This window comes from Lissotriton vulgaris, chromosome 6, assembly GCF_964263255.1.
Source record: "Lissotriton vulgaris chromosome 6, aLisVul1.2, whole genome shotgun sequence".
NCBI lineage: Eukaryota > Metazoa > Chordata > Amphibia > Caudata > Salamandridae > Lissotriton > Lissotriton vulgaris.
The window spans coordinates 574,822,292-574,844,291 of record NC_141694.1 but is presented as its reverse complement, the minus strand read 5'-3'; the positions used below and the strand labels follow the sequence as shown (position 1 = coordinate 574,844,291).

The window sequence follows — 22,000 nt, the reverse complement described above, 5'->3', positions numbered from 1 at the left end:
ACAAACAGGGCGGCACAAGGTCCCTTCTGCTTTCCCGACAAGCACAAGAGATATTAGAATGGGCGATTCACCATCAAATTCATCTTACTGCCATCCATGTGCCGGGTGTTTCCAATGTTCTGGCGGATTCACTCAGCAGGTCTCTCTAGGACAATCACGAGTGGGAACTCAACCAACCAACTCTCGAGTTCATTTTCCGTCAGTGGGGCCAGCCGCAGATGGATCTCTTTGCGACTGCCGCCAACAGGAAATGCCAACGCTTTGCAAGTCGTCATCCCCACAGAGAGTCGAGCGGAAATGCATTTTCGATCAGCTGGTTAAACTAATTCATCTACGCTTTCCCTCCGCTTCCTCTGATTCTTCGCCTGTTGCACAGGATGAGGCTTCAACCCTGTCATGTCATCCTGATCGCACCCAAGTGGCCGCGACGCCCATGTTTCTCGGACCTGCTTTTGTTTTCCCAGAACGAGCCACTATCGCTTCATCCTCTGCCTCACCTCCTCACGATGCAGCAAGGGCAGATTTGCCACCCAGACCCGGCATACCTCCAGCTCCATGCCTGGAACCTGAACACAATGAATTTGCGCGTCTAACCATCAACGCAGATTGCAGATAAGTGTTAGCGCACGCTCACGCTCCATCCACCATTAAAACCTATCAGCTGAAGTGGAAGCGTTTCTGTGTCTGGTGCCACACCAAAGCCTTGGATCCAATGACCGCCAAACCGGAACAGATCCTACCTTTCTTCCTATCCCTTGCAAAGTCAGGACTTTCCCACTCCACTCTTAAGGTCTTTTTAGCAGCACTTTCCCGCTTCCGTCACGATGGTTCCACCTCGCTGTATTCATCTAGAATCATCCAACAGTTTTTCAAAGGCCTCTTCCGTATGTTTCCACCCATTCGTCGTCCTCCACCTGCTTGGCGCCTAATTCTGGGTTTGTCTCAGCTCCTCCTACCTCCTTTCGAGCCCATCCACTCAGCAAGCTTAAAATTCCTCATGTGGAAAGTTGCTCTATTGCTCGCCTTGACATCATCTAGGCGTGTCAGTGACATTCAGGCATTCACAATTCAGCCTCCTTTTCTCCAGTTCTCCAATGAGGCTGTTACGCTACGTACTAATCCTAGATTTATCCCGAAAGTTCCAAGTGATTTCCATCTCAATGAACCCGTCATTCTAAAGACTTTCTTTCCTGATCAACAAATTCCTGCTGAACGTTCATTGCATTCCTTGGATTTGAAACGCTGTCTCAAGTTTTACATTCAGCGCACTGCATCATTCAGGAAATCGGATCAATTATTCCTGGCCTATGGCCCGATCTGCAAAGGACAACCTGTTACCAAACAGACTATTACTAGGTGGATTTCTTCTACCATTGCTTTTTGTCATCAGCGGGTTGGCAAGCCTCTTCCTGCTCCAGTACGTGCTCATTCAACTAGAGCTGTGTCAGCTTCTACTGCCCTCTTTGCGGGGGTACCTCTACGGTACATTTGCAGAGCTGCTACGTGGTCGAGCAGCCATACTTTTATGAAGCACTATTGTCTGCAATCAACAGACGCCGCAGATGCGGTAGTGGGACAAGCGGTGCTGCGGAATCTTTTCCAATAAGGTGAGCCTCTGTTGCTACCCGCCTCCAGTCAGAAAGGTTTTTTCTCTTGAATTTTGATATATTACATATTTAATGATATGTTCTTGTATACTTGAAGTTTTGTGTTACCTTTATGACTTATATGATGATTTACTGCTTTCTACTCTTATTCAAGCATGTGAATCTATGAAAGACACCCCTAATACTGGAGAAGAGGTGGGAGGAGCCAAGCAGGCATCCGAAATGGCCGCATAGTCGCTCGGCTCCGCGAGCCCTTTCGCCCCACACGTCTATCCTGCCGAATATCCTGACCCACGGAGGCATACTTTGATAAAGGAAAGAAAACGAGCACCTACCGTTTGCTTTACGGAGCTCCTGCGTGCCGCCGATCCTGGGAATTATCCCCGACTGCTTTGCGGCCCACGCGATGGTGAGACCGGGGCGTTGATTAGGTGGGGCCTCCGGCCACAGCTGCAGCACCAACGGCCGTTGATGGCGGCGGGGAGCCTGCCGGTGGGGCCGATGATATGAAGGACCGCTGCCAGCGGTGAAAACCCGAGCCGCTTGACGGGGACCCTTGAGGGGCAGTGTGGTGGCGCGGTATCGGAGGGGGCGCTTGACTCCTGCCCCCTCCCCAAATTTTGTTGCCCGGGCATAGCCAAGGATTGCCCCCGACATAGGCGGGTGACTCCCGGGGCCTGGCGGGACTTTAGCCTTTTGGTGGCTCTCCTTTCTGGACCCTGCCCCACAGTTCGTTTGCCCTGGGGACGCATCCCGCGGTGCCCTCACAGTAAGGCCTGGTCCCTGAATATGGTGAAGAGGACGGGGCCGACTGGATTAAGATGGCGGCTGGTGCCCTTCTCCACGGCTCACGTCCAGGTCGGGCGGCTGTTGCAAGGATGGGGCCGGGATGCTCGCAACGCACGACGGAGTTCACACCCTGGGACATGTTGGCTGCCCTAACAGTTTTGCACGAGACCATTGATTGCCATGTCCAAGACCTGGGTGCAAGGATGGACGCCATTGCTATTTCGCCATCTATGGAGGCCACGGTCCTATTCCAGGGGTCGGCCGTTGAACTTGCTGCTGTCTCCATGGAGGAGGTTTCGGATCCTCTGGGGCACCTTGGGCCGCTTGAAGACCGGGCTCCCGTGCCCATGCGGACCGTCTTGATTGCTCGTATGGCTGTATCCTTGGGACACATGTCCGGCTGGCGGCTGGGGGTGGAGCGCTGTTTTCCTCCTTGGACTGGCCTGGGTGTGTCACGGCGGTGGCCGGACTGTTTGACTCTCCTCTCCTGGATGATGTTATTATTTGCCAGCTTTGGGAGGTTCATGGGACTGGCGTTGTTGTTGCCTGATTTTTGCTATCTATATTTGGATTACTATGCTCTTTTATGGCTTCGCCCCATCCGGGCCCATCCATTCTGTTTGGACCCTCAAGACTGTGCTTCACATTGATTAATGAGAGGACTTCGGGCGGTATTACTGCCAGACAGGGTCAGGGATGATGTGGCCTACAATCTATTTGCTTTATTACTGACAGACGGTGCAGTGGGTATCTTCGATCGATATTTCATTGTTTTTGTGCTCGGGATTTTGTTATTCTTCCTTATGGTATTGTTTCCTTTTTGGGATTTCCGTAGTGTAGGGGTGAAGGGCGGGCCGGGCGGCGCGATGAGGGCCCTCCTCCACTTATTTTCTCTTCTTTTCTTCCTTTTCCCTATCTTTCTATATTTCGGGTTCTATTAGGGCGACAGGCACGCGGCTGGGGGGTAGGCCATGGCCTTCTGCGGGTGTGCAGGGTGGGGGGTTGCGGGATGGGTGTTAGATTAGTATTTGTTTCTAAGGCCCTTTAGTCTTTCTTCTCTTTTAGTGTCATCGTCGCCCATGTTCCTTGCGGTGTGTTTGGAGTTGAGGGGCGGGGTTTAGACTCGTTACACGATGGGGTTGTGCTTCCACTTCTCCTGTTATGTATATTTTATCCCCTGATGCCCCCCTGTATTGCTACTGTTCCAAATATCCTGATTCGCACACTATCGCGGGACTGGGTGCGACTGTGCGGCACTTCTTCTTAGTTCTTTATTTGAAAATGAACCTTTTAAATCCTGATTCAAGCTGTTGTGTCCACTTCCAAATTATGTACTGTTATTGTATTATCCTGGGCTCCGAACTGCTACAACTATGCGTATTGCCTGCAATGTTTTGATTTTCTCTAGCGGCCGGCCGTGATGGTTGTAGGCCCATACCTGTAATCACATGTGCTACAAATAAAGGTTCACCAAAAAAAAAAAAAAAAAAAATACTGGAGAAGAACATAAGTGACTTACCTGGAAATGGTGGTTCTCCAGTATTGGTATCTTTCATAGATTCACATGCGACCCTCCCTTCCTCCCCTCAGAGGCTATTTTCTCCTCAGGCACTTTTGGTTACTTTGTGCTACGAAAATCTGAGGACTTGGGCTTCTGAGGAGAAGGTTCTAGAGGGATCTACAGCCTGATTGGCTAGAATGTTGACCAATACATAATGACACTGATATGTTACTAAAGTGAGTTCTCCCTTAGGCTTTCTATGGGCCTATTCTGTTCTATGGTACTTTTAAATTTTGGATATTTTACTGTATTTTATGTATGTATATATATATTTATGGTATTTTTTATTTATATATGCATATATTACTGCTATTTTATGTACCGTGGGACTCCCACTTCGACGACGGGGAATATTCAAGCATGTGAATCTATGAAAGACACCAATACTGGAGAGCCACAGTTTACAGGTAAGTAACTTTTGTTCTTCCTTTGCTGATTATTGGCCCATGCAGTGCTGATCTTAACCCCAGGAACTTTGCTCGCCCAGCCCAGTGGCCTGCTCGTAAGCAGTCCCTGACCGAAGCGCCCCTTAGCCCTATTGGCTAACATTGTGCCCTTGCACTCTGCACCCGGCCACCCCAGTGCCGCTCGTAGTGCAATTTGAGTGCCTACCTGAACTTTGGGGAACCTTAGTTCTAATCCCCAAACACTATTCTTGCAGGTCTTTTACTTACCTGCAAACCAATAACCTTCTTTTGCCCATAGGAACCATTGTTGTGATGTTTTGTTCCAGCTTCTAGGCTTGCTCTGCTTATACGCAGGGCTATAAGTGGGCTAAGACCTGCCAGTGCTCAGTAACGGCAGCTCCAAGAAGCAGGTGCTGAGACAGGTCCCTATCTTGCTCTCCATTGTTGCCCTCACCCTTAGGGTGAAATAAAAAATCTTAACTCTACAGCAGTTCTACCTTTAACTGCCTTTGATGTAACTTCAGAGACTTGTTACAGTTTTTTCTATGAAGTGGGGGGACTGACCAAACAAGGCAGTATGCAAGTTACATCATGACGCATACCATCACAGCACATGATGTCATGACTCGTGACATTCCAAGTGGCATCACAGTAAGTGACCTCATTAGAAGTGACATCACAAGAATGAAATCAGATACTAAGATCTCTCAAATGTTTATCTGGTCTATAATGAGTAAATGTAAGTGCATTATGATATTTAACAAATGAGATTTGGAGTCGGGTTGTGCCAAAAAAAGTGGCGCCATTCTGACGCAAAATCTGGGCCCAACTAATGATTTTTTTCAAAACCCTGCCACAAAGAAATTCACATCAAGGAAAAGCATTCTAGTAGATCTGTTCTGCTCAATTGGTTGAAAAATCTGCATTTTAAAATATTTTAGGCGGTTAAGGCATCTGCTGCAGGGGTGCCCAGTAAATCTAAGGTAATAGTAATAATGGTGAAATAACTCTGGAGGTTAACGCATTTGTTGGAGAGAACTGTGTTTTGTGTAGTCCCACATTTCAATCAAATTGGTATAGAAGATTATTTTGTCTCCGGGATAGGGCGTTAAGGGATTGTTGAACCTCTATTTTGTTGCTACCTTCTTAGAGTTTATTATTCATGATATCGCAACACACATGGTGTGTATCTTATACAATGTTTTGAGCATAAATGTACCATATAATTATGTAATAGTTCTCTGATAGGTGTATGATTCAACACTTGCCAACTGAAAATACAATAAAATATGTTTTAAAAAAAAGTTGTCTTCTGCAAAGCATAGTACATCATGTAACATGCAGATAACAGATATTTATTTTATGTAGATGGGTGAGTGGATTACTGCTTTGAACACAGAGATCCTTTTGTTACTTGGAATTCATAAATTGTAATCCTTCTAGCAGACCACAGTGAGCTATGAAGGGTATTTGAATTTTACATCTTGTAACTCTAACTGTTTCTATAACACATCTTGTACATTGATTTGCACACTTACGTGAATTCTTCTGAATGGATAATGTGTATGTTATGTAAAGCGCTCTAACACCCAGCATTAGGAAGAGTATTGCTATAAAAGAAATAAAATAATGCTGTTTAAATTATTTATGTAAATACTGGGACAGACAAACCCATCTGACATTCTTACAGTGCATGCACTTATATATATAGGGACTGAACCTAGTAAAAGCATGCAACTCTTAAGTACCTATGAAGAGATAACAAGCGGTGTGCCTTTGTTTCCTCTCCATTGCATTTGCATGCAAGTGTGAAGTTCCAGGCAGTCTCCAGCCCAATACTCTACTGAATCAAAAGAAGGCCTGATGGCCCCTTAACTTCCTTTATCTTTAGCACAGCTGGAGGTGAACCCCGTGACCCCCCTGCCTGCTCTCTGCTGCTGGAAATGGAAAGCAGACAACATGCAGGAGCTTCTGGATGTGCCCCCGTGTCTGAAAATGACACTGAGACAAGTTCAGCGTATTTTTGTGGGGCACAACATCTCTGCAGGGTGGACGGCGTCCAACCTGTGAAAATAGTGAGTGGACGTGGTATACCTGCATGTACCCCAGACTCGTGCCCTCGTTATAGCTCATTTCTTGAGTGAAATGTTATAAATCCGGTTGTTAGCTACATTTCTTGCCTCCAAAGGATTTTTGCAACAAAAAAAAATGCATTTAATCTACCAAATTAATCTTTCATTTGGCTCTGAATGTAGAATGGTTTAGGTACAGTGCTACATATTCATAGTTATTTTCCAGAATGCCTACGTATGATTTTTTAGGTTTTTTAGCTGCCAGATATGCCGAATTTTGAACTGAGGAAACAGGGTTGAGTGTCGGAGTGGGCTCAACATCCTGTGATTCTGATCAATTCACTTTATCTCCCCGTGCCTAAAAAAATACAATAACAACAAAAATGTAGTGCTCTTGTAAAGTGCTCCAGTACGTTCGAGTTTGCGTTATGCCAAAAAAGAAAAACGGATTCCAACTGTCCATAGGAAAGATGGAAATTCTTGGGCTTATTGGGTGCACTGGTCCACCAGAATTGTCTTGGGCCACAGAGACATGTGCATTTCCACTTCCATAGTTGTTTGTTTTTTTACGTTGCTTTCCTTTAACAGTTTCATCTTTATTATTTCGTGGCACGCTGCCATCCTAAAAAAAAAGTGTACGTTTTTCAGCTTTGATCAATCTTTCCTTATCTTTTGATTGTATTCAAACAGATTGCAATTCTAGTTTCAGTTTAGTCACAGTCTCTTCCATGCTCTGGATTTCACCTTCCAACACAGCCATCCTGTTTTCTTTCATATGCTATTGTAGCAAGTCCAGTTTGATGAGCAGTGAGTATTATTCACTGTCCACCAGATCGCATTGAAATCCCCTCACTCCATGCAGGACGATGCTCTGCTCCCTCTTGTCCGTAGCGGAGTTGCTGTCAAAGTCCCTCTTGTGTACCAGCAATGCCTGCTGCTTGCTGTCATGACATCTCAAGGCGAGGCTACAAAAGCAAATATTCTTTTGCTTCTTGACTAATTTGCAAGTTTTAGATCACAGCTGCTCCCACTGTCACTGAAATCATTTTTCATCATCATGTTCTCCCAGAAAAAAAAGTTATTTTATTTAGTATAATCCATGTTTCAATGTTCTGGCCTAAGCATGCGCCTTACGAAAAAGTGTTACAGCATCCTGCTCATTTTGCATGAAAATTCTGAACTGATCTAGTTGCTTTTTATGAGCTTAGTGTCTCCACTATTTTTATTAACAGGGACATCTGTTCTGTATGACAAATCTATTGCTCCTCTAATATCTCACTCCTTATCCTGCTGGTAAAATATGGTGCTGTGCATAATTGTATGTATTTTTTGTTTATCTCAAAATGATCCTTTCTATTTGCCCTAATTTAGAATTGTTTCCTTTAAGTTACATAGTGGGAAGGAAATGAGTGAAATAAGCAAGCGTGTTCTGGAAGAATTAAAAGACCCCATCACTGAAGAAAGGTTTAAGGGAATACAAAAACAAATAAAAGAACAAGAGGAACTTCTTCAAGGTTATCAGCAGGTACTGTTTTAATTTTGAAAATTATAATATACTTTGCTGTGACAGTTCGAATAGATTATTGAGGATTTGTGTTTTTGGTACACCTACACGCTGATAAAAATGGTGTTAAGCTTTAAAAGGGAACATTACGGATCAGAGTATTTCGTGGAAAGGATAAAACTTTTCACAATCACTTTAAGCTTCTCTTTCTGATGAAGGTTCCATCCAGTGTACTGGTTTTGAGCATTAAATGTCCTGAAATACAAAAATACCAGAACGTCCAGCCATTCTTTATTTTTAATGTAAAAGCCTATTTGTTTTTTCCACTGTAAATCGACCACGTTATTCCATCTGTTGAAAGTTAACGCTTGGCAGTCAGAATCATTCTAGCCGTCTCATTGCAAGTGGAGAGGGACACATGTCCCTTTGTTACTTTATATGCAGCGCTGCTGCCAACGCATGTACATAAAGTAACACATTAACACGTGCTTCTGTTTCACTGGAAATGTGCACGAAAATCAAGAGGAAGGGATATAAAGGCTATCACTTGTTTACTTTCAGCAGTTAAAGTTGGAAAAAAAGTGACAGATGTTACTTTAAAAAAAAATGCAATCCTTGAATGGTTCTGGGATTTTGAAGTGTGGTCTATTCCGTACCCAATACCATATGTTCACTTGTAATGGAAATATCGGGGGAACATTTATAATTAAATCTGTAAATGTGTCTTACTTAAACTATCATCATTGGTAAATCAATATGACAGCTGCAAACATCATTTAGGACATTAAAACAGCTGCATGTACCAAGAAACATGATTTAATTACTTATCAGAATCAGAGCCCTCTATTTTCAAAGACGAGCTCTGTTAGATTCAATTATGCACATTATTTTTGTCGGTCATGCATTGATCAGTGCAATTTGTAAACACTAAACTACTGATCAATGCATTTTTTAAATAATATAAAAAATATTGTATGATGCCTATGGGCCCAGGGATAATCTACGCTAGCACTAATAGCAACAAGGAAATTGTTGCCACCATCAAAGAATTCACCAAGCTTTCTGACCCCTCTAGCAACATCACCTCCCCACAAGATCTTTGCAACAAGCTCTCAGAATTCTACTGTTTCAAAATCACCTCCATATATAGCAACTTTGACCCTCAACCATACCCCGTCATCGTTGAAACTCAACTTTCAATCATGGCTGATGAACGAAATCTGACCTTGTGCACTGCCTAGGCTATTGTCGAAATCAATGCTACCATGAAGACCATCCACTAGGGAGCTCCATCTGTCCCTTGCCCCACCATGATTTCAACAAAGGACTTTTACCAATCAGTGAAGCACTCACACCCATCCTCAATGCCTCTATTGACTCCGCCACATTCCTGAACTCTTGGAAATATGCTTCAGTCATGCCTGCCTGCTCAAGAAACCATCTGCTGTCCCAGTCACGCTTTCCAACTACAGACGGATCTTCCTCGTACCATACCCAGCAAAGGTCTTAGTAAATGTCCAGTATTTGTAAAGCGCAAAAATTACCCGAGGGTGTCAAGGCGCTGATGGGCTGTCGGGAAGATTAAATGAACTATTGCCCAGAGTAACATGGCGCTGGGCTGATCTGCCGCCGGCACCGGTGATCGAACCGTGAGCCCTCGGGTTCCGGAGTCAGCCGCCCTGGCCGCTGCGCCACACCTCTTCTGAAACTAAGCATTCAGCGCTTCAGCAACCACCAGCCACCTCAATGCCATATAGTATGGATACAGGCACAACAACAATACAGAAACGGAACTCATTACTGCCACAGATTACATCTGCATGATCCTTGACAAAGGGGGCATGTCATCCCTCGTGCTTGTGATCCTGTCCTGTCTGACACTGTCTCGCACCCCATCTTCAACAGGCACTTGCACGAGATTGGCATCCAAGGAGCCGCTGTCCGCTGGATCTGCTCCTTCGTAATGGATAGCACACAAGCTGTCAGCCTGCCACCTTTCATCTTGGAAGGACACAAATTAATCTGTGGAGTCCCTCAAAATTCATCTCTAAGCCCCACCCTCTTCAATGCATACATGATTCCTCTGGTCATTTTCATCTGTGCACCTGGCATCGGCATCCTCTGAAATCAATCAATCAATCAATCAGTCAGAGGTTTGTAAAGTGTGGCTACTCACCCAGGAGGGTTTCAAGGCACTGAGGGGGGAAGGAGGGCTGTGGATCCGTCTGGGTGCTGTGGTGTAGTCGAAAAGCCAGGTCTGGAGATCCTTCCTGAATTGGGTCTGGGACGGCGATTGCCTGAGGTGGAGAGGCAGGATTTTCCAGGTCTTGGCAGGGAGGTAGGAGAAGGATCTTCCTGGGGTTCTGGTCTTGTTGATCTGTGGGACGGAGGCCTGGGCCAGTTAGGTGGACCAGAGGTGTCTGGTGCGTACGTGGAATGAGAGGCGGTGGTTCAGATATGCTGGTCCTGTGTCATGGAGGGCTTTGTAGGCATGTGTGAGAAGCTTGAAAGTGATTCTTTTGTTGACCCTGATCCAGTGGAGTTCTCAATGGTGTTTCGTTAATGTGGCTGCAGTGAGGGATGTTGAGGACCAGTCTGGCTGTAGCCTTTTTAATGTTCTGTTGTTTCCTGAGGAGTTTCTGGGTGACGCCGGCATAGAGTGCATTGCCATAGTCTAGTCTGCTGCTAATAAGTGCATGGGTGACCTTTTTTCTGGATTCGATGGGGATCCATATGAATGTCTTTTGAAGCATGCGAAATGTGTGGAAGCATGATGAGAATACAGCGTTGATCTGGCGGTTCATTGTGAGATTGGAGTCCAGTATGATGCCCAAGTTTTGTACATGGTCCGTGGGGGTGGGGGGGGTCCCCAGTGTGACTGGCCACCAGGAGTCGTCCCAGGCTGAGGCAGTGGGTCCCAGGATGAGGCGGTGTGTCGTGTCGTTCCTATTAATTAGGTTCAGACTTTCCTATTAATTAGGTTCAGACTGGACAGCTTTCACCATCTAGTTACCTTCCCTCAAATTAACATCTGGAATAAACCTCTCCAACCTTGTCCCTGTGATGACAGCTCCCCCCAATCGACAATCCATATTACACTCTTCTGTAAATTCTATCAGGAATTGAGGTACTATTGGCTCTTGCCAATCCTCAAGATTATGGGCCTACGCAAATGCCACCCAGCTTACCTAGCTCTGCAATTCCTAGACGCTGAAGTATTGGCTAGAAGGGTAGCGATATTTCTAAAGCTAGTTATCAAACATAGGCAGAACTTGGACTGAACTAGGATCGTAGTCCTCAGCTAGCTAGTCTTCCCCAACGACTGTTAGTATTGTAACTTGCTTACAGGGAGTCAATTTCTGAAATTTCTAAACTTCTTTTTTAACCATTCATGTATTTTATCTGTTAGCATTGTTATGATCCTAGCTTTTGTTATTTAAGTAGTGTCTTTCTCCACTTATTTATTTGTGGGATCCGAATTATTTCCTGGCACAAAAATTCTATTTCACTTACTTATCTAACAGCTTGTTTCTGGGTGAAACTGTATTATGTATGCAATGAAAGTATTTGATGTACAGTATGACATTTTAACTTTTGTAGTATGCTTATTCCTGTTTTACTAGTTGCTTTTTTAACGAAAAAGAATTTTTACTGAAACATTTCTGTACATGAGTTTTACTTTGCTTTTATGGTTGTTTTTCTTACACCCGAATAAAGCTTGTTTGTTTGTTTGAGTCGTGTCTGATTTGAGTTTGAGGCAACTGCCTTTCATCCAGGTGGCTACAGCCTTCATCCAGCTGTGGATGTTGTTTTGGCGGCTGTGGGTTCGTTGGTGAGGGAGATCACCTGGGTGTTGTTGGCATAGGAGACGATTTTGAGTCCCTGGTTCCTGACCATGCCTGCGAGTGGGGCCAAGTAGACATTGAAGAGGGTGGAGCTCAGGGAGGAGCCCTGTGGCACTCCGCAGCTGATCTCTGTGGGTTCTGAGAGGAACGGAGGTAGTCTGACTCGCTCTATTCGACTGGTGATGAAGGAGTGGATACATTCTGGGGCCTTCTCGCGGATGCTGGCGTCTTGTGATTAGGATGCAGTGGGAGATGGTGTTGAAGGTGGCCAAGAGGTCCAGAAGGATGAGGCTGTTGTTTCGCCCCGGTTGTGGGGGGAGCGGAAGTCATCAGTGGCAGTGAGGAGTGCGGTCTTGGTGCTGTAGTTTCTTCCGAAGATGGATTGAGAGATGCCCAGGACGTAGTTTGTATCGATGAACTTGTAGAGTTGGGCATTGAAGGCCTTCTCGATGACCTTAGCTGGGGAGGGGAGCAGGGAGATGGGTCTGACGTTTTTGAGGTCTGTCGAGTAGGTGGATGACTTCTTCAGCCGGGGGTTGATCTCGGCCTGTTTCCAGTCGTCGAGGAAGGTGGCTGTCTTGTGCAGACGACACGCAACTCATACTCTTCCTCTCAAAGAAGACCCCCAGCACAAGAAACAAGTTCACCGCGTGCTAGCTGGGTGAAAGTCAACTTTCTAAAGCTCAACACATACAAGATAGAAGTATCTTCGGCAGGAGCTACTCACCGTGGGACTCCAGTTGGTGACCGGCCGAACTCAGTCCCACACCCAGAACCCATGCCAAGAATCTCAGAATAATCATAAACAGCAAACTAGACATGACTGCACAAGTCAATGCCGTCACTGCATCCTGCTTTCACACCCTAAAGATGCTGAGAAAGGTCTTCAAATATCCCCGAAACAAAAGAAAAACTATCACAAGTGCCTGAATCACCAGCAAGTTGAAGTATGGGAACACCCTCTACGCAGGGATCACCAAGCAAGTCATTTTAAGACTACAGACTATTCAGAACTTGGCAGTGAGACTGATCCTCAACCTTCCACACAGACCTTGCATTACACCACACCCCCGGGAACTACACTGGCCTCCAATACACAAATGCACTAAATTCAAACTCCTCACACACACATTGAAGGCACTCCACAGCTCAGTCCCCATCTACTTGAACAGTTATATCTCCTCCCTTCAACCATCCAGACACCTCCTCTGCGCAGAACCTCTTCTCGCCAACATCCCATGCATACACAGCACCAGATCAGGAGAGTGAGCGTTCTTTTAAATCACTACTAAAGCTTGGAACAACCTCCCTTTCCACATCAGAATCTCCTCTTCTCTTCTTCAATTCTACAAGAAGCTGAAGACCTGGCTTTTCAGTTAAGCAACCTACCGTAGGTAGGGCTAGGCACACACACCTACTCAGTGCCAGGGACCCTGATGGGTACCCTGGCACTGCGGTTTATAATCCTCATAACATGACACTATCCAAAAGGGAAAAATTTTACTGGTTGGCTCTTACTACCTGGTGTGCAATTATCTAGATTGATGAGATGCCCTTCCTGTATCAAAGTAGAATAAGGAACCTTTGCACAACATGAAGAAAAATCCAGATTTGAATGAAGAGCCCGTCAAGGAACTTTTAGGCAGATCACTAATTCCAGGAGTCAGATTATATAAACTTTGGCTCAGTGCGGTAAAAGGTTGAACCAAACAACGAGTAAAATAATAAAATTTACACTGACCAGCATTGTTAATATTGCAGTTTTGCAACACTTTTAATTTTCTAAAGATGACCTTTGTATTGAGAGGGGCAGTAAGCAAATTCCAAGCCAAAAGTAGAATCGATTAGTCACCAGTGCAAGGACTTTTGGTATTAATACTAGATTTGCATCACAGATGACATTCACCTTGTGGGCTATTGTTTTGTGTGAAGGAGATACACCCAGGAAGGGCAACCAGCTGAGTGTGAAGGAGGAAGAATTTAGTAGGTCCAAGATCATGGTCTCATCTGTAACGGTTTGAGGCCGAAGCAGTAAAACTGCATCCAGACTTGGATATGTACAAAGCAGTTGGTGATTATTTGGAGACATTGGAATTTGAGGTACATTTGTACATCTTCATGGACATCTGGTAGCCAAGCAAGACACAATAAGTTCCCTGGTTTGAGACATGCAGAAAGTGCACCCGAGGGTCACAAAGACTCCGTAGGAGCAGCTTGTACTGCAGTTGGGCCTTTTGGGTTTGGTGGCTCCATGGTCTCCCCTACCATCTGACTCCAGGTTTCCTGCATGACCCGCAGGAAAATGGCAACCCTTTTGACTGACTAGGTGGTGCACTGGCATGGCCAGGGTACTTGATATAAGCAGAGACCTGGACATCACAACTGGCAACATGGTAGTTTAGTCTGCCCTGTTCCCATGATGCACTGGGCCAGGGACAGACTGATTTGCATATAGCCAGGTTCTGAGCTGGGATGGTGCAGTGAGATAAATAACGGTGATGGATCAAGCCCTGATCTTTGGACTGGGTAAGAGTGGTCTGCTTAATTCAGACACTCTGTTCATCACCACCCCCTTTTCTGAATCGTTTTTGGCCACTATAGGTGTGGCAGGGTATACTCAGACATGAGTCCCTTTCTCACTGCACCATCAGGATTCAAGCAAGCCGGGCCGAAGACGGCTGAAATGCCAGAAACCGGTCCCCGGTAGCTTGTCTCCTTTCTAGTGAAGAATTGGCTTGGTAGTTTAGTCTGCCCTGTTCCCATGATGCACTGGGCCAGGGACAGACTGATTTGCATATAGCCAGGTTCTGAGCTGGGATGGTGCAGTGAGATAAATAACGGTGATGGATCAAGCCCTGATCTTTGGACTGGGTAAGAGTGGTCTGCTTAATTCAGACACTCTGTTCATCACCACCTCCTTTTCTGAATCGTTTTTGGCCACTATAGGTGTGGCAGGGTATACTCAGACATGAGTCTCTTTGTCACTGCACCATCAGGATTCAAGCAAGCCGGGCCGAAGACGGCTGAAATGCCAGAAACCGGTCCCCGGTAGCTTGTCTCCTTTCTGGTGAAGAATTGGTTTGGTAGTTTAGTCTGCCCTGTTCCCATGATGCACTGGGCCAGGGACAGACTGATTTGCATATAGCCAGGTTCTGAGCTGGGATGGTGCAGTGAGATAAATAACGGTGATGGATCAAGCCCTGATCTTTGGACTGGGTAAGAGTGGTCTGCTTAATTCAGACACTCTGTTCATCACCACCCCCTTTTCTGAATCGTTTTTGGCCACTATAGGTGTGGCAGGGTATACTCAGACATGAGTCCCTTTCTCACTGCACCACCAGGATTCAAGCAAGCCGGGCCGAAGACGGCTGAAATGCCAGAAACCGGTCCCCGGTAGCTTGTCTCCTTTCTAGTGAAGAATTGGCTTGGTAGTTTAGTCTGCCCTGTTCCCATGATGCACTGGGCCAGGGACAGACTGATTTGCATATAGCCAGGTTCTGAGCTGGGATGGTGCAGTGAGATAAATAACGGTGATGGATCAAGCCCTGATCTTTGGACTGGGTAAGAGTGGTCTGCTTAATTCAGACACTCTGTTCATCACCACCCCCTTTTCTGAATCGTGTTTGGCCACTATAGGTGTGGCAGGGTATACTCAGACATGAGTCCCTTTCTCACTGCACCATCAGGATTCAAGCAAGCCGGGCCGAAGACGGCTGAAATGCCAGAAACCGGTCCCCGGTAGCTTGTCTCCTTTATGGTGAAGAATTGGCTTGGTAGTTTAGCCTGCCCTGTTCCCATGATGCACTGTGCCAGGGACAGACTGATTTGCATATAGCCAGGTTCTGAGCTGGGATGGTGCAGTGAGATAAATAACGGTGATGGATCAAGCCCTGATCTTTGGACTGGGTTAGAGTGGTCTGCTTAATTCAGACACTCTGTTCATCACCACCCCCTTTTCTGAATCGTTTTTGGCCACTATAGGTGTGGCAGGGTATACTCAGACATGAGTCCCTTTCTCACTGCACCATCAGGATTCAAGCAAGCCGGGCCGAAGACGGCTGAAATGCCAGAAACCGGTCCCCGGTAGCTTGTCTCCTTTCTGGTGAAGAATTGGCTTGGTAGTTTAGCCTGCCCTGTTCCCATGATGCACTGGGCCAGGGACAGACTGATTTGCATATAGCCAGGTTCTGAGCTGGGATGGTGCAGTGAGATAAATAACGGTGATGGATCAAGCCCTGATCTTTGGACTGGGTAAGAGTGGTCTGCTTAATTCAGACACTCTGTTCATCACCACCCCCTTTTCTGAATCGTTTTTGGCCACTATAGGTGTGGCAGGGTATACTCAGACATGAGTCCCTTTCTCACTGCACCATCAGGATTCAAGCAAGCCCGGCCGAAGACGGCTGAAATGCCAGAAACCGGTCCCCGGTAGCTTGTCTCCTTTCTGGTGAAGAATTGGCTTGGTAGTTTAGTCTGCCCTGTTCCCATGATGCACTGGGCCAGGGACAGACTGATTTGCATATAGCCAGGTTCTGAGCTGGGATGGTGCAGTGAGATAAATAATGGTGATGGATCAAGCCCTGATCTTTGGACTGGGTAAGAGTGGTCTGCTTAATTCAGACACTCTGTTCATCACCACCCCCTTTTCTGAATCGTTTTTGGCCACTATAGGTGTGGCAGGGTATACTCAGACATGAATCCCTTTCTCACTGCACCATCAGGATTCAAGCAAGCCGGGCCGAAGACGGCTGAAATGCCAGAAACCGGTCCCCGGTAGCTTGTCTCCTTTCTGGGGAAGAATTGGCTTGGTAGTTTAGTCTGCCCTGTTCCCATGATGCACGGGGCCAGGGACAGACTGATTTGCATATAGCCAGGTTCTGAGCTGGGATGGTGCAGTGAGATAAATAACGGTGATGGATCAAGCCCTGATCTTTGGACTGGGAAAGTGTGGTCTGCTTAATTCAGACACGCTGTTCATCACCACCCCCTTTTCTGAAACATGCCTTTCCTGTACACTGTGGGGGCATACAGACTTAACACGTGTAAAGACTCTTAACAGCTGCTGAGATGAAGACCTCCCAGGGCCACTAACTCGCCCAGTGAGCACAATTGTGGCCGTAGGTGCAGAAGACTGTGCTGACATGGCAGGGAATGCCAAAAAAAGACAAATGTAGCCATATTAACCTATCGGCTGTTGCGGTACCCGATAAAGGCCAGATCTGAGTTCCTCCCATTTCCGGAATGCATGGAGGAAAAGAGAAAACAAACTTGTGTGCATAAGCTCACTCATATGTGCAAGATGGAGAAAACCAACGCTAAATAGGATAAACTCTCATTCGAGCAAAAAATGCTGCAGAGCTGCGTTCCGGACATCCCTCTTCACCCAAAGCTTAGAACTCTGAGTAACAAGATGAACTAACAGACGTGTGCATTACAACCATCCTCATTGACATGAAGTCCAGTCTTCGTCCCATAGACTCTAAAATTTACCACCTCACTATATGAATGGACTTGTTAAATATAGTCTGGAGAAGCATAGGGTCTGTATTAATAAAGCAAATAACAAAAACTTAGTCCTATAGGACAGCAGCCCTGAACTGAAAAATACTGTTGAACAAATGGAAAGGAACCTGGCTTGTATCACTGCAAAGAAAGAGAACCTGCCTTAAAAGACCAGGAAGCTCACAAGAGATGTAATTAAGAAAAAAAGAGATTAATCAAGCCCCAATGGCCAACTAGACTCAGACATCAACCAGTCTTGAGTTTTTCTGGCACTAAGGTCCCCTTTTGTTGTGCATGAGATATTAGCCTTTACAAATGTTGTGATACTTAACAGATACTTAATTGCTATTGAAGGTTATTGACCAAATGTGTGCATAACCTCACATTTTTGCTACACTTGCAATGCTGACTATACTGACCTTCATTTCTATTGTTCCATGACTCCCATGAACCAACTGTTTCAGTGTTTTTACTGTTGGAGGGAAGCCAGACTTTAAAATTATTTCAAAACTCATATAAAGAAGTGTAGGGTTGAACAGGGATGGGCCTCCATTAGGAGTGAATGCATAGTTTTAATGTATGGGGTGTTATGTAAACTATGGGATTATAACCCCTAAAATTGGGGGGGTATCGTGTGGCTGGTTGGTGGGTAGAGAATGCAAGTTGGGGACTGCAGATAGAAGATGCAGTGTGAGTTTTTATGAGTCATTGCTACAGCAAGAGGGCTACCGGAGTTGCTGTGGCAGGACGTTAGAGTTCACAGCATAATTGGAAAGTTTAAGAAACGTGGACACTTAAATAATGACATGAATTGTTAGCGGTCTAGGCAAGTCTATAAAGGTACTATTGAAACTGGCATATTTCGAAATACATGAAGTTAAAGTAAAAATCTCAAGGAATTCACCAGGGAGGGGGCGCATGTGCCCCCTTAGTGTTGGCTGAGGGCAGAATAGATGCTTTGGCACATTCTGCACATACCCTAGCGTTGTAGCTGTACTGATTAGGAAGTACTTGTGCTTTAAATTGTCCAAATGTATGATGACCCTTAGAGTAGACCATTTGTGGTGGGGCCGCTACAAGATATTCATATTACCCTGATAAACACATTTGTCTCAAACATGGGTGCCCCGGAGTTCATTGAAGGGGTGGCAGTACTCTACAATTCCAATCTAATTGCAACCCTTCTAGACAGCAGTAATTCACGCAGAGTTGACCATCTGGGATCTTCACAGGTTTTGAGGCACCTGTTAGACTAGTCGGCCTGAGAGATGTATAGAAAGAGAAGAGGGGGTAAAGACAAAATATACTCTTCCTACTCCTCAGTACACAAAGGGGTGTTTGGATAGAATATCGGGGGAAAGAATATTGTGATACAAAAATATTGTGCCGAAAATATTGGGACATCGAAAATCTAAAGTTCGAAAATATCACTGCATGTAATATTGTTTGTGTTAATTAGTATGTAATTCATTGTATTGTGTTTGTTTAATCTATTTTGTTAGTGAGCTGAATTTTTAGTTATGGCATTTTTGAGATTTGTTAATTTAGTTGTAATAATAAAAATAAATAATTGGTAAATATTTATTCGATTTTTAGGGGATACAGGTATGGAAATTTGTAAACTTTATATATATATATATATATATCTATATATATATAGATATATATATATAGATATATATAGATAGATATAGATATAGAGATAGATATAGAGATAGATATAGAGATAGATATAGAGATAGATATAGAGATAGATATAGAGATAGATAGATAGATAGATAGATAGATAGATAGATAGATAGATAGATATTTTTTTTTAAAGAAAAATATTTTTAATTTTTAAATTATGCACACTTATGACCTGGATTTTTTTTATATTTATAAATGTTTTTTAATTATAATTTCAATTAATGGTATAAGAAAATATTTTAAAAAAATTACAAAATACAAAATTGTTCTTTAAAATATTTCAGAAATATTTTAATAAAAAATGTATACATTTATCATTGCTGTAATTTTTATTCAAAATTGTAAACATTTGTTAATGTTTTTGAAATTGTAAATTTATTTTAAAAGTAGATTGTAATTGTATGAAAATATATATTTTAAATATTTTTTGATTTTATGATTGTTTATTTTGAAATTGTATTCTATGGTTTTTAGTTTTGGAAAGGTTGAAAAAGAATTCAATTCTTATTTTAATTATTAATATTAATAACATGCATTTTTTCAATTTAAATAATTTTGTTTGAATATATTGGTTTGTAGTTTAGGTTAGTTTGTTTTTAGATAAATGTATAATTGAAAATATATCAAAATAATGTATGGTATTGAGTTTAAATTGATTAATTTTTAATCATTTCTATACATTTTTTTACATTGAAATGGATATTAAAATCTTTATAATAAGGGTTAATAAAAATGCAGCGTTGATGGTGATCATTTAAAATGTCAATAAAACCTGTGTTGTATACAATCAGCCGCAATTTAGAGGTTTTTAATACATCAAAGGACAGGTTAAAATAGGAACCATTGGCTAAGAGTCCTAGTGAAAGGGGCAGGGTGGTTTCAAATTTTGTATTTATTATGCATAGTTTATGAAAACCATTGCACAGGTATGTGTGGTCAGTAAAAAACGTTAATACACATGATAAAAGTGTTGTGCAGTGCTTACATACGAATGTGCAAAAAGGCTAATAAAACCATTCGATGAGTGCCATTAAAATGTAACCATAAAAACAAGAGCCCCCAGTATGCCCTGCAGTACTGTATAGCTGTGATGATAATGGTTAGTGTGGCCTGCGATGTGCATCTATTGTATAAGACAGTAGTGCCAAACAGCCACAGCGAAAGATGCGAAAAGTGCGTACATATCAGCATAAGACTCCTGATAGCTAAGCGTCAGGACAAAACAGAAGTCCCGCCCCACTGTAGTTTTCGTTACGCGCACGTCTTTGATTTTTTTTCGTCTTGCACTTGTTTAATGAAGTTAGTGTTTAATTTTCAGATGGGACATGGTCTTGAATAATAACAGCTGTGAGCCCGTGCCTCAGGTGCATCATCAGAGCTGTGTGAATAATAACTATCCGGACCCGGTAGCGATGGGTAGGCACAACGGCCACTGACTGAGGCAGTAGAAACCGCTACCACTATGGTTTCCCCCTTGATGTCAGACCTATCGGGTACTGTTGACACCCTTATACTCTAACCCTAAGGCAAGAGCAGTGTCAAACAGGTAGTACAACTTATGTGCTGTATTTAAACTGATACTATTACAGGTCATGTTTTGTAGATAGTAGTTTTTTATTAGGTCCTGAAGAATCGCAGTCAATGCACTAGAAGCGAGAAACATGTTGACCACACCTTTTGCACTTTAGTTCTGTTACGTCCTTGGAAACCTTTGTTCCAGCGACCACAGACTATTCCCGATTTCACTTGCGGAAGAGGACCACCAGAATAAAATTGTTTTCCGGTACCTTGTGCCACATTTTATCATCACCCACACCATCTACCCTGTCCTGGCCCCTCACCCACACTTCACCCATAGGCAGTTGGATAAAAGATCTCCGATAAAGAGCCCCTTTTGAGGTGAGCCCGTTGGGCATTGCACCGCCTGCCCAACGAGGAGCATTGCCGATGATGAAGCATGACACTCGCAAGGGTGTGTGAGGCCATTATATCCAACTAATTGGATACCCAGGAGTGGTCCTCCTACGAGCACTATCCCTCCTACCTTAGTGACCGTTTCCTTTCCCTTCTCCTTTTCTTTAGGAACAGCTCAGTCAATTAGTTGTTCTCATTGAATAATAACTGCGTCAGCCCCGTGCGTGAGGTGCATCATCCACATTGCTCAGGTCACCCAAATTCCTGCACTTTCTACCACACTGCTTTCAAGAACAGCATACTCTTGCACACACTCTCACTGCTCACCAATTCAAAGTTTGCTAAAAATGTTATGCAACGCATTGTCATACGCAATGCCAATAACTCAAACTTTAATGCTGCGAGACCTATTGCATTGTAAATGCTTGTTTTCTAAGAAAAAGCACCATATGCCCACTTTGCCCCGCCAGGAAATTCCACAGAATCTTGCAGAATTTTAATGTAATTCTGCAGAATTCCACCTACCCCTAGATTATAGCAGTGCTGCAAGGAATGTATTCTGCAATATTTCTTTTGTATTGTGCAGCAAAATCTGGTAGTTGCATTTTAGATAATGTGTGTGATAAAATCTCGGCACACACCCATGAAAACTCGGCATCTGCTGCTTTCTCTTGGCCTCGTTCTCCCTAACCCACCAACCCACCACAGCCAGGCTCACCCACCTCCTCTTCTTAGCTTGGCTTTCATTTGAAATTTTTGAACATTTTTCCTGGGAATCAATCATGTGACTCTTATTCAGTGATTTGTAGGACAACAGCCCATTTGGAAAGTGAAAGTCTCAGAATGCATATTTGCCTGTTGGCTAAATAAAAAGTCAGAATCAGTTGGGCATATGTAATGTAATGTGTCTTGTAGAGCGCACTGCTGCCCTGAGGCGTTGTGGCGCTGTAGACCGCTGGGGAACCCGTCCTGGCTACCCCTGTGAGATGGTCCCTACTGGGTATCTCCAAGGTGAAACCAGGCATCCCCGGCGAATGTGGGGGGCCGTTGTAGAGATGAGGCAAGCTAATGCCCAGAGTTGCCGAGTGTGATCCCTGGTTAGAGTAGGCA

At 44.2% G+C, this 22,000-nt stretch overlaps 1 protein-coding gene across 1 annotated transcript in view; it reads left to right on the top strand.

Moving 5' to 3' along the window:
• Positions 1–22,000, top strand: part of CEP162 (centrosomal protein 162) — a 635,242-nt gene that overhangs the window by 174,873 nt on the left and 438,369 nt on the right. The window contains exon 7 of the mRNA XM_086926571.1: positions 7,824–7,961. Coding sequence (XP_086782697.1) covers positions 7,824–7,961 — 138 coding nt within the window. The remainder of the gene's footprint in view (positions 1–7,823; positions 7,962–22,000) is intronic.